The 13,312-nt window shown below is 54.7% G+C and overlaps 1 protein-coding gene across 1 annotated transcript in view; it reads right to left on the bottom strand.

Moving 5' to 3' along the window:
* The window catches only part of LOC308148251 (liprin-alpha-1-like), a gene marked incomplete at both ends in the record, with an annotated part of 19,648 nt that extends 7,556 nt beyond the window's left edge, over positions 1-12,092 (bottom strand). Inside the window, 16 exon segments of the mRNA XM_080521699.1 lie at positions 2,080-2,320; positions 2,607-2,830; positions 3,444-3,591; positions 3,852-3,919; positions 4,046-4,108; positions 5,822-5,953; positions 6,068-6,151; positions 6,841-6,975; positions 7,535-7,681; positions 7,763-8,005; positions 8,135-8,227; positions 8,462-8,536; positions 9,199-9,363; positions 9,912-10,013; positions 11,822-12,035; positions 12,037-12,092. Coding sequence (XP_080377825.1) covers positions 2,080-2,320; positions 2,607-2,830; positions 3,444-3,591; positions 3,852-3,919; positions 4,046-4,108; positions 5,822-5,953; positions 6,068-6,151; positions 6,841-6,975; positions 7,535-7,681; positions 7,763-8,005; positions 8,135-8,227; positions 8,462-8,536; positions 9,199-9,363; positions 9,912-10,013; positions 11,822-12,035; positions 12,037-12,092 — 2,190 coding nt within the window.
* Between the last annotated feature and the right edge of the window lie 1,220 nt (positions 12,093-13,312).

Here is a 13,312-nt window from a genome sequence, read left to right as displayed (position 1 = left end):
TGTGTTGCTAGCTGGACCAGCAAGCGAGCTGCACATGGTTTAGTGGACTGTGAGCCATGTTGCATAGGGAGACCTATCCAAGATGGCGGCGCTGGAGACGCGTCACCAGGCGCTGATCGCTTGCGTGGCATCAAGTGTTTCTGTCTATGACTCAACGTGTTAGCGTCAAAGATCTAAGAGAGATCTCTTCACTGCAGTTAAAGTTAAAGATCAAAGAGAGATCTCTTCACTGCAGTTAAAGTTAAAGATCAAAGAGAGATCTCTTCACTGCAGTTAAAGTTAAAGATCAAAGAGAGATCTCTTCACTGCAGTTAAAGTTAAAGTGTGTGTGTGTGTGTGGGGGGGGGGGAGTTGGGGGGGATCATGGAGACAGCTCTCAGGACAAAGAGACAGCTGGGGACTAGTTTACCTTCCTGCGGTGTTTCCGCAGGTCACTAGGCTGAAGGCAGCACAAAGAGAGAGAAAGAGAGACGAGTTAGTGACGGGCAGAGACAGTGGGACGTCCATCACTGCAGCACAAGTCAGTCCAGAGGGGAGACACACAGAGACACACCAGCAGAGACATGGACCAACGTCCTGCCTTTCAAATCCTGCGTATCAAAGCTGGAGACCTGGAGTCATTTGGTCCCACCACAGTGCTCCGTCCCCAAGTCCTTACTTCGTCCCCAAAAGAGGCTTTCCTTAGTCCCCAAGTCTTTCCTTCGTCCCCGAGTCTTTCCTTCGTCCCCGAGTCTTTCCTTCATCCCCGAGTCTTTCCTTCGTCCCCGAGTCTTTCCTTCGTCCCCGAGTCTTTCCTTCGTCCCCGAGTCTTTCCTTCGTCCCCGAGTCTTTACTTCGTCCCCGAGTCTTTCCTTCGTCCCCGAGTCTTTCCTTCGTCCCCAAGTCTTTCCTTCGTCCCCAAGTCTTTCCTTCGTCCCCAAGTCTTTCCTTCGTCCCCGAGTCTTTCCTTCGTCCCCGAGTCTTTTCTTCGTCCCCGAGTCTTTCCTTTGTCCCCAACAGTCTTTCCTTCGTCCCCAATAGTCTTTCCTTCGTCCCCAACAGTCTTTCCTTCGTCCCCGAGTCTTTCCTTCGTCCCCAACAGTCTTTTCTTCGTCCCCAACAGTCTTTTCTTCGTCCCCAACAGTCTTTTCTTCGTCCCCGAGTCTTTCCTTCGTCCCCAACAGTCTTTTCTTCGTCCCCGAGTCTTTCCTTCGTCCCCAACAGTCTTTTCTTCGTCCCCGAGTCTTTCCTTCGTCCCCAACAGTCTTTTCTTCGTCCCCGAGTCTTTCCTTCGTCCCCAACAGTCTTTTCTTCGTCCCCGAGTCTTTCCTTCGTCCCCAACAGTCTTTTCTTCGTCCCCAACAGTCTTTCCTTCGTCCCCGAGTCTTTCCTTCGTCCCCAACAGTCTTTCCTTCGTCCCCAACAGTCTTTCCTTCGTCCCCAACAGTCTTTTCTTCGTCCCCAACAGTCTTTCCTTCGTCCCCAACAGTCTTTTCTTCGTCCCCAACAGTCTTTTCTTCGTCCCCAACAGTCTTTCCTTCGTCCCCAACAGTCTTTTCTTCGTCCCCGAGTCTTTCCTTCGTCCCCAACAGTCTTTTCTTCGTCCCCGAGTCTTTCCTTCGTCCCCAACAGTCTTTCCTTCGTCCCCAACAGTCTTTCCTTCGTCCCCCACAGTCTTTCCTTCGTCCCCAATGGAAGTACCCGTCACCCCGGTCCTCCCAGTTTCCCCAGCGGCTCCTAAACATCTTAATTATTCTGTAGGGGTCGTTAAACTGCCCTAACAGCCCCTCGGGGTGGAGGTGGGGGGCACCAGGAAGACCAAACACACACAAGCAGGCTGCACCCTTCCAGAAGGAGCAGGAGGAGGATGAGGAGGAGCAGCAGCAGCAGGAGGAGGAGCAGGAGGAGGTGAGGCGGTACCTGGAGGTACGGAGCAAAGCTAAGGGGGGCAGGGGGACTGAAGCCAGCTGCAGGGTGGGGCAGGTAAGTGACCGTCTGCTGGATGATGTAGGGGTCGGGGCAGTACTGCAGGCGGGGGGGGGGGGCAGTTAGTGGAGACAGACAGAGACACGGAGACACTCAGAGCGGCAGCAGCATTACCAGGGTCATGACCCCCATCCGGTCCAGCTCCCGGTTCGGGCTCCGGGGAATCCGTCTCGGGGTGGAGTGACCCGACCCGGGCGGGGAGCCCCCCAGCGAGGAGCCGGCGCACAGCGAGGGGGGGATGGAGCTCATGGAGCGGAAGCGCCCCCCCAGACCGCCCAGACCCTCCCCGCTGCCCACCCGGCACTCGATCTCCTCGGCCCGGACCGCCGTGCTCTCCTTCTCCTCCTGGATCATCCTGCGGGACACAGTCTCAGTCAGGACGGTCTCGGCAGGGGGACGGTCTCCCGACCAGGAGGGTTGCGGGTTCCTGTCCCACCCGAGGCACAAGACACTGAACCCCAAAGCGGTCCCACAGGAGGGACGGCACCCCGACGTTCAACCTTCGGTTCGGTCCAGAGCACGTCTCCACTCTAAACCGGCTTCAACCTCAATCCCAGATTATAATCCAGAATAATTCAACACCCTTGTCCGGGGGTCCAGCCCCCACCGGACCTCGTCCCGGTCCCTGGTCCCGGTTTTACCTGATCTCATTGTTGATGGCGTCCAGCTGCTCCTGCAGCATCAGGGCCAGCGTCTGGGCGTCGGCCTGTCCTCCCGGGGACAGCAGGTCCACCGAGCTGAACATGGTCTCCCGGTCGTCCTCCAGGTCCGACGCGTCCATGTCGCTCTCGAAGGCCTGGGCCACGTTAGCGAGGACGTTAGCCTGCTGCATGCGCTCCCACTCCTGCTCGTTCAGGGTCTGGACCTGCAGGGACACCAGGGGACTCAGTACTCAGGAGACAAGATGGGGACTCAGTACTCAGGAGACAAGACTCCAGGAGGGGGAGGGGGCGTGGCCTCTGTACTGCGGGGAGGGGGCGTGGCCTCTGTACTGCGGGGAGGGGGCGTGGCCTCTGTACTGCGACGAGGGGCGAGGTACAGGGGGCGTGGCCTCTCTACTGTGGCGAGGGGCGTGGCCTCTGTACTGCGGCGAGGGGGCGAGGTGCAGGGGGCGTGGCCTCTGTGCTGCGGTGAGGGGGTGTGGCCCCTGCGCCGCGGGGCCTATACTGTGGCGAGGGGGCGTGGCCTCTGTACTGTGGCGAGGTGCAGGGGGCGTGGCCTCTGTGCTGCGGCGAGGGGGCGTGGCCTCGTGGCCTCTGAGCTCAAGTATGAAATATGGATCCTCCAGCACTTACATGTCTCTGAAGTCCAGAGGAAGCAGAGAGAAGCAGAGAAGAAGACAGAATCAGGAAGTGGACGGACGGGGACAGCGGGACATCACAGGAGGACACGACGGACGGGAATCTTTAGATTTACTCTCAAACATCAAGGAAAACATGTGGAAGCAGCAGGTGTCCAGTACAGCGGTGACCTCTGACCTTTGACGGCTCGTCCCTCAGCGCCACCACTCGACCCTTCTGGGGGCGCCGCAGCACCAGGGGGCCGCCGTACTGCTCCGACGGTTCTACCAGGGAGGACGCCGACACCGGGAACCGGAAGTCTGGAGGAGCAGCCAGCTGGGAACGTCTGGGGAGAGGAGGAGGAGGAGGAGGTGAGAGGAGGAGGAGGGAGGAGGAGGAGGAGGGTGGAGGGTGGAGGTGAGAGGAGGAGGAGGGTGGAGGTGAGAGGAGGAGGTCAGAGGAGGAGGGTGGAGGTGAGAGGAGGGTGGAGGTGAGAGGAGGAGGTCAGAGGAGGAGGAGGAGGAGGAGGGTGGAGGTGAGAGGAGGAGGTCAGAGGAGGAGGAGGAGGTGAGAGGAGGAGGAGGAGGAGGAGGAGGAGAAACTGACCCGTGCAGTAAGGAGCTCCTCTGGTCGTTTTCCGCCCGCAGAGTCTCGATCTGGATCAACAACTGCTCCTGTAGGAGGAACACAGTGAGTGTGTGTGTGTGTGTGTGTGTGTGTGTGTGTGTGTGTGTGTGTGTGTGTGTGTGTGTGTGTGTGTGTGTGTGTGTGTGTGTGTGTGTGTGTGTGTGTGTGTGTACCTTCTCATGGTGAGACTCCTGGATCAGCTTCTTAGTGTGGTCCAGCTCTCTGATCAGGGAGTTCTGTGGACAGACAGGAGTAATGTGATTACTCTCCGAGAGAGGACAGAGAGGAGAGAGAGGACAGAGAGGAGACAGAGAGAGGACAGAGAGAGAGGACAGAGAGAGGACAGTGAGGAGAGCGAGAGAGGACAGTGAGAGGACAGAGAGAGAGGACAGAGAGAAGACAGAGAGAGGACAGAGAGAGGACAGTGAGGAGACAGAGAGAGGACAGTGAGAGGACAGAGAGGGGACAGAGAGGGGACAGAGAGAGGACAGTGAGAGGACAGAGAGGGGACAGAGAGGGGACAGAGAGAGGACAGTGAGAGGACAGAGAGGGGACAGAGAGGAGACAGAGAGAGGACAGTGAGGAGACAGAGAGAGGACAGAGAGAGAGGACAGAGAGAGAGGACAGTGAGGAGAGCGAGAGAGGACAGTGAGAGGACAGAGAGAGGACAGAGAGAGGACAGTGAGGAGACAGAGAGAGGACAGTGAGAGGACAGAGAGGGGACAGAGAGAGGACAGAGAGGGGACAGAGAGGAGACAGAGAGAGGACAGTGAGGAGACAGAGAGAAGACAGAGAGGGGACAGAGAGGGGACAGAGAGAAGACAGAGAGGGGACAGAGAGAAGACAGAGAGAGGACAGAGAGAGGACAGTGAGGAGACAGAGAGAGGACAGTGAGAGGACAGAGAGGGGACAGAGAGGGGACAGAGAGAGGACAGTGAGAGGACAGAGAGAGGACAGTGAGAGGACAGAGAGGGGACAGAGAGAGGACAGTGAGAGGACAGAGAGGGGACAGAGAGGAGACAGAGAGAGGACAGTGAGGAGACAGAGAGAGGACAGAGAGAGAGGACAGAGAGAGAGGACAGTGAGGAGAGCGAGAGAGGACAGTGAGAGGACAGAGAGAGAGGACAGAGAGAAGACAGAGAGAGGACAGAGAGAGGACAGTGAGGAGACAGAGAGAGGACAGTGAGAGGACAGAGAGGGGACAGAGAGAGGACAGAGAGGGGACAGAGAGGAGACAGAGAGAGGACAGTGAGGAGACAGAGAGAAGACAGAGAGGGGACAGAGAGGGGACAGAGAGAAGACAGAGAGGGGACAGAGAGGGGACAGTGAGAGGACAGAGAGAAGACAGTGAGAGGACAGAGAGAGGACAGTGAGGAGACAGAGAGAAGACAGAGAGGGGACAGAGAGGGGACAGTGAGAGGACAGAGAGAAGACAGTGAGAGGACAGAGATAAGACAGTGAGGAGACAGAGAGAAGACAGAGGGGACAGAGAGGGGACAGTGAGAGGACAGTGAGGAGACAGAGAGAAGACAGAGAGAGGACAGTGAGGAGACAGAGAGAAGACAGAGAGGGGACAGAGAGGGGACAGAGAGAAGACAGTGAGAGGACAGAGGTAAGACAGTGAGGAGACAGAGAGAGGACAGAGGGGACAGATAGGGGACAGTGAGAGGACAGTGAGGAGACAGAGAGAAGACAGAGAGAGGACAGTGAGAGGACAGAGAGAAGACAGTGAGAGGACAGAGATAAGACAGTGAGGAGACAGAGAGAAGACAGAGAGGGGACAGAGAGAAGACAGAGAGGGGACAGAGAGGGGACAGTGAGAGGACAGAGAGAAGACAGTGAGAGGACAGAGATAAGACAGTGAGGGGACAGAGAGAAGACAGTGAGAGGACAGAGAGAAGACAGTGAGAGGACATAGAGAGGACAGTGAGAGGACAGAGAGAGGACACCTTGTCTTCCAGAGCAGACATCCTCTCCTTGAGGTGCAGCTGAAGTCTCTCGTTGGACTCGGACAGCAGTTTGTCCACCGTCTCTGAGAGACGTCTGTTGTGCTCCTCGTTCATCTTCTCCCTCTGACGGGCCTGAAACACACACACCTGTCAACACAGGGACAGACAGAGACAACAGAGGGACAGAGACAGAGGGACAGACGGAGACAGACAGAGGGACAGACAGAGGGACAGACGGACACAGACCCTCAGCAGCTCCTGGTTCTTCTCCTCCAGTTGAGCCTCCAGCTGCTTCAGACTTTCCTCCACGTTTCCATGACGCTCCTCCGCCTGGAGGACAAACCTGGACAGTTACTGATCACTGCAATAGAGTAACTAAAGTAACTGAGTAACTAAACTCCAGAGACAAGTGTGTGAGAGAGAGAGAGACAGAGAGAGAGACAGAGAGAGACAGAGACAGAGACATAGAGAGAGAGACAGAGAGAGCAAGAGAGACAGAGAGAGATAGAGGTAGAGAGACCTTGGTGAGTGAGAGAGAGAGAGAGAGAGAGAGAGAGGTAGAGAGACCTTGGTGAGAGAGAGAGAGAGAGAGAGAGAGAGCGAGGTAAAGAGACCTTGGTGAGTGAGAGAGAGAGAGAGAGAGAGAGAGAGAGAGAGAGAGGTAGAGAGACCTTGGTGAGAGAGAGAGAGAGAGAGAGCGAGGTAGAGAGACCTTGGTGAGAGAGAGAGAGAGAGGTAGAGAGACCTTGGTGAGAGAGAGAGAGAGAGAGAGGAGAGAGAGAGAGAGAGAGAGAGAGAGAGAGAGAGAGAGAGAGAGAGCGAGCGAGGTAGAGAGACCTTGGTGAGAGAGAGAGAGAGAGCGAGAGAGAGAGGTAGAGAGACCTTGGTGAGAGAGAGAGAGAGAGCGAGAGAGAGCGAGGTAGAGAGACCTTGGTGAGAGAGAGAGAGAGCGAGAGAGAGAGGTAGAGAGACCTTGGTGAGAGAGAGAGAGAGAGCGAGAGAGAGCGAGGTAGAGAGACCTTGGTGAGAGCAGCCACCCTCTCAGCTAGCTCCGCCTCCACCTCAGGAAGAGTCTCCGCCTTCCTCATCGTTTGCTGCAGCTTCTGTTCTGCTACGTCCAACTTGTCCTGGAGGAGCCTGTTCCTGTCCTCCACCTGCACACACACACACACACACACACACACACACACACACACACACACACACACACACACACACACACACAGGTGTCAGTACGGTACCAGGTGTCGGTACGGTACCAGGTGTCGGTACGGTACCAGGTGTGAGTACGGTACCAGGTGTCGGTACGGTACCAGGTGTCGGTGCGGTACCAGGTGTCGGTACGGTACCAGGTGTGAGTACGGTACCAGGTGTCTGTACGGTACCAGGTGTCGGTACAGTACCAGGTGTGAGTACGGTACCAGGTGTGAGTACGGTACCAGGTGTGAGTACGGTACCAGGTGTCGGTGCGGTACCAGGTGTCGGTGCGGTACCAGGTGTCGGTGCGGTACCAGGTGTCGGTACAGTACCAGGTGTCGGTACAGTACCAGGTGTCTGTACGGTACCAGGTGTCGGTACAGTACCAGGTGTCGGTACAGTACCAGGTGTGAGTACAGTACCAGGTGTCTGTACGGTACCAGGTGTCGGTACAGTACCAGGTGTCGGTACAGTACCAGGTGTGAGTACAGTACCAGGTGTCGGTACCAGGTGTACCTGTCTGAACAGGGCCTCCTTGTTGGCCACCTGGTTCTCCAGCTTGTCGTTCAGGTCGTGGACGGACGTGGCCTCCCGCTGGGCGGCCAGGTAGCGTTTCTCCAGGGTGGTGATCCTCTCCTCCATGTCCTCCTTCTGGGCCAGGGACTGGGGACGGGGACGGGGACGGGGGGGACACGGTCAATACACTGCGGGACGTGGTGGTGTGGGGGTGGTTGCCATGGTTACCTCTCTCAGGTCCCTCTGCTGCCGGGTGTTGACGTCCTCAGACTTGATGAGGTCTTTGCGCGCCGTGTCCAACTCGTCCTCCAGCTCGCCCACGCGCGTCGCCATGGCGACCATACGCTCCTTCATCTGTCCCAGGTCCGCGCCCTGCCGCTCCACCACCTCCTGCAGCTCCGCCCCCGTCCTCCCCGTCCTCCCCGGGACAGGGACGTCGTCCTCCGGGTTCAGGGACCCGTCTGAGCAGCGCTGCAGAACCAGACCAGATCAGGACGAGTCGTTCCCCCCCGGAGTCGTTCTCTCCCCCAGGAGTCGTCCTCCAGGAGTCGTCCCCCAGGAGTCGTCCCCCAGGAGTCGTCCCCCAGGAGTCGTCCTCACCTTGCCGTTGAGGTTCTCAGTAGAAAGGTTCAGGTCACTGGTTCCATCAGCAGGACTTCTCTTCTGCCCGTTCTGGTCCCTGAGGAACCCCAGCTGGAGGACAGGGGGGTGAGTGGGATGGACACAGGGACACAGAGACAGAGAGACAGAGACACACACACAGAGACACACAGGGACAGGGACACACAGGGACACACAGAGACACACACACAGAGACACACACACAGGGACACGCACACAGGGACACACAGAGACACACACACAGGGACACACACACAGGGACACACACACAGGGACAGGGACACACAGAGACACAGAGAGACACACCTCCTTGTGGGACAGGGTCAGCTGCTCCTCCAGGACGCTGCATCGTTCCAGAGCCACTCGGAGACGTTCTCTCACCTGCACAACGTCACAGGAAGCTCACCTTCCACTACAGTCTGTCTACAGACAGTCCACAGACAGACAGTCCCCAGACGGTCTACAGACAGTCCACAGACAGTCGGTCTACAGACTGTCCACAGACAGCCTACAGACGGTCCAGACAGTCGACAGACGGTCTACAGACGGTCCACAGACGGCCTACAGACGGCCTACAGACAGCCCACAGATGGTCGACAGTCTACAGACAGTCCACAGACGGTCCACAGACAGTCTACAGACAGTCAACAGACGGTCCACAGACGGTCTACAGACGGTCTATAGACAGTCCACAGACAGACACTCCACAGACAGACCGTCCTCAGACAGTCTCTAGACAGACAGTCTACAGACAGACGGTCTCCAGATAGACGGTCTCTAGACAGACGGTCTCCAGACAGACGGTCTCCGGACACACGGTCTCCGGACACACGGTCTCCAGACAGACAGTCTACAGACAGACGGTCTCCAGATAGACGGTCTCTAGACAGACGGTCTCCAGACAGACAGTCTACAGACAGACGGTCTCCAGATAGACGGTCTCTAGACAGACGGTCTCCAGACAGACGGTCTCCGGACACACAGTCTACAGACAGACGGTCCACAGACAGACGGTCCCCAGACGAGGGACCAGGGACACCCACCTTCTCGTCCAGGGCCTTGTGGTGCTCAAACAGGGACTTGAGGGCCTTGAGGACCTCCACCTCACTGGAGACGCCAGCAGGGGACTGGGCCTGTCTCTTCACCACCGTCATCCTCAGGCTGCGCTCATGGCGGGACACCAGGCACTCCAGGTGCTCCAGCAGCAGCTGGGGGGGACGGGGGGGGGGGGGGGGGGGTTACTATGAAGTAACTATAAAGTAACTATGAAGTAACTATGAAGTAACTATGACGTACCTATAAAGTAACTATAAAGTAACTATAAAGTACCTATGAAGTACCTATAAAGTAACTATAAAGTAACTATGAAGTAACTATGAAGTAACTATGAAGTACCTATAAAGTAACTATGAAGTAACTATAAAGTAACTAAAGTAACTATGAAGTAACTTTAAAGTACCTATAAAGCAACTATGAAGTACCTATAAAGTAACTATGAAGTAACTATAAAGTAACTATAAAGTAACTATGAAGTAACTATAAAGTAACTAAAGTAACTATGAAGCAACTATAAAGTAACTATAAAGTAACTATAAAGTACCTATAAAGTACCTATAAAGTACCTATAAAGTAACTATAAAGTACCTATAAAGTAACTATAAAGTACCTATAAAGTACCTATAAAGTACCTATAAAGTAACTATAAAGTACCTATGAAGTAACTATGAAGTACCTATGAAGTAACTAGAGTACTGACCCGGGTGTTGTTCCTCTCGGCCTTCAGCTCAGAAATCTCCTCCTCCTTCTCCAGCAGCTGTTCTCTGACCACGTTCACGTCCTTGGTGAGAGCAGCAAACTCCTGCACACACACACACCATCACACACCATCACACACACACACACACACACCATCACACACCATCACACACACACACACACACACCATCACACACACACACACCATCACACACACACACACACACACACCATCACACACCATCACCATCACACACACACCATCACACACACACACCATCACCATCACACACACACACACACCATCACCATCACACACACACACACACCATCACACACACACACACACCATCACACACACACCATCACCATCACACACACACCATCACACACACACACCATCACCATCACACACACACACACACACCATCACCATCACACACACACACACACACACACACACACACCATCACACACACATAACATGTTTTTTCTCTGTTCAATTAACATCTCCGTCATCCCTCCATCCTTCCTATCCTCCCGTCATCCCTCCACCCTTTCTATCCTCCCATCATCCTTCCATCCTTCCTATCCTCCCATCATCCCTCCATCCTTTCTATCCTCCCATCATCCCTCCATCCTTCCTATCCTCCCATCATCCCTCCATCCTTTCTATCATCCCTCCATCTTTCCTATCCTCCCATCATCCCTCCATCCTTCCTATCCTCCCATCATCCTTCCTATCTCCCTCCATCATCCCTCCATCCTTTCTATCATCCCTCCATCCTTCCTATCCTCCCATCATCCCTCCATCCTTTCTATCCTCCCTCCATCCTTCCTATCCTCCCATCATCCCTCCATCCTTTCTATCATCCCTCCATCCTTCCTATCCTCCCATCATCCCTCCATCCTTTCTATCCTCCCTCCATCCTTCCTATCTCCCTCCATCATCCCTCCATCCTTTCTATCATCCCTCCATCCTTCCTATCCTCCCATCATCCCTCCATCCTTTCTATCCTCCCTCCATCCTTCCTATCTCCCTCCATCCTTCCTATCCTCCCTCCATCCTTCCTATCCTCCCATCATCCCTCCATCCTTTCTATCATCCCTCCATCCTTCCTATCCTCCCTCCATCCTTCCTATCTCCCTCCATCCTTCCTATCCTCCCATCATCCCTCCATCCTTCCTATCTCCCTCCATCCTTCCTATCCTCCCATCATCCCTCCATCCTTCCTATCTCCCTCCATCCTTCCTATCCTCCCATCATCCCTCCATCCTTCCTATCTCCCTCCATCCTTCCTATCCTCCCATCATCCCTCCATCCTTTCTATCATCCCTCCATCCTTTCTATCCTCCCTCCATCCTTCCTATCCTCCCATCATCCCTCCATCCTTTCTATCATCCCTCCATCCTTCCTATCCTCCCTCCATCCTTCCTATCCTCCCATCATCCCTCCATCCTTCCTATCTCCCTCCATCCTTCCTATCCTCCCATCATCCCTCCATCCTTCCTATCTCCCTCCATCCTTCCTATCCTCCCATCATCCCTCCATCCTTTCTATCATCCCTCCATCCTTTCTATCCTCCCTCCATCCTTCCTATCCTCCCATCATCCCTCCATCCTTTCTATCATCCCTCCATCCTTCCTATCCTCCCTCCATCCTTCCTATCCTCCCATCATCCCTCCATCCTTTCTATCATCCCTCCATCCTTCCTATCCTCCCATAATCCTGTCCAGTCCGGTCCGGTCCAGTCTAGTCCGGTCCAGTCCAGTCCAGTATGGTCTGTAGTGGTCCAGTCCAGTCCGGTCCAGTCCAGTCTGTAGTGGTCCAGTCCGGTCCGGTCCAGTCCGGTCCAGTCCAGTATGGTCTGTAGTGGTCCGGTCCAGTCCGGTCCGGTCCGGCCCACTGACCTGGGGCAAGGCGGTGTTGAGCTGCCTCTGCAGGGAGTCCCTCTCGTGGCTCACTTCGTGCAGCTTGCCCTGGGTCAGGCCCAGGTTCTCCTGGGTCTCCCTGAGGGTCTCCAGGAGCCGGTCCCGCTCCTCCAGCATGGACACCATCAGGGACTCGAAGTGGCCCTCAGAGTCCGACTGCAGGGGGGAGCCCGAGCCCCGCCCCCCGCCCCCCCCCTCCCCCGCCGGGACCCTCGGCCTCGCTGATGGTGGGCATCACCTCGCACATCATCTGCAAGAAGACCAGCATGACCAGTTGGTTCTACCAGAGGAACCAGGATGATACCTTTCCCACTAGAACGGTACGGTACCGACATGGAACCTTTCCCACTAAAACGGTACGGTACCGATATGGAACCTTTCCTACTAGAACGGTACGGTACCGATATGGAACCTTTCCTACTAGAACGTTACGGTACCCATATGGAACCTTTCCTACTAGAACGGTACGGTACCGATATGGAACCTTTCCCACTAGAACGGTACGGTACCGATATGGAACCTTTCCCACTAGAACGGTACGGTACCGATATGGAACCTTTCCGACTAGAACGGTACGGTACCGATATGGAACCTTTCCCACTAAAACGGTACGGTACCGATATGGAACCTTTCCCACTAAAACGGTACGGTACCGATATGGAACCTTTCCTACTAGAACGGTACGGTACCGATATGGAACCTTTCCTACTAGAACGTTACGGTACCCATATGGAACCTTTCCCACTAGAACGGTACGGTACCGATATGGAACCTTTCCCACTAGAACGGTACGGTACCGATATGGAACCTTTCCCACTAGAACGGTACGGTACCGATATGGAACCTTTCCCACTAGAACGTTACGGTACCGATATGGAACCTTTCCTACTAGAACGGTACGGTACCGATATGGAACCTTTCCTACTAGAACGGTACGGTACCGATATGGAACCTTTCCCACTAGAACGGTACGGTACCGATATGGAACCTTTCCCACTAGAACGGTACGGTACCGATATGGAACCTTTCCCACTGGAACGGTACGGTACCAATATTCAGGGGCGGAACCTTTCCCACTGGAACGGTACGGTACCAATATTCAGGGGCGGAACCTTTCCCACTAGTAGAACGGTACGGTACCAATATTCAGGGAGGGAAACTTTCCCACCAGGTACCAGAACACCTGGTTCCAGGTTCTGGTTCCCCGTCCAGCGTTTGTGTAGAAAACATTCCGGCTCTGGTTGTGAACGTTGTGTAATTGAAAGGTTTATGAACTGTATTGTTATTTACACTATGAAAACAATAACTGGTAAAACAAATCAATTTATTTCATTTGGAAGTTTTAATTAAAACTAATCATTTACATAAAATTCCATTCCTGTTAAAAAGGGAACAAACGGCTTTATAACGATCGTCTTATCGTCTGTTGATCGTTATTATTGGACTTTAATTCAACTGAATCACGTTTCA

Source organism: Blennius ocellaris (genome assembly GCF_963422515.1).
Source record: "Blennius ocellaris genome assembly, contig: SCAFFOLD_120, whole genome shotgun sequence".
NCBI classification, from domain to species: Eukaryota; Metazoa; Chordata; class Actinopteri; order Blenniiformes; family Blenniidae; genus Blennius; species Blennius ocellaris.
Note: the sequence above shows the minus strand (reverse complement) of the source record. Positions and strands in the feature narration are given on the sequence as shown.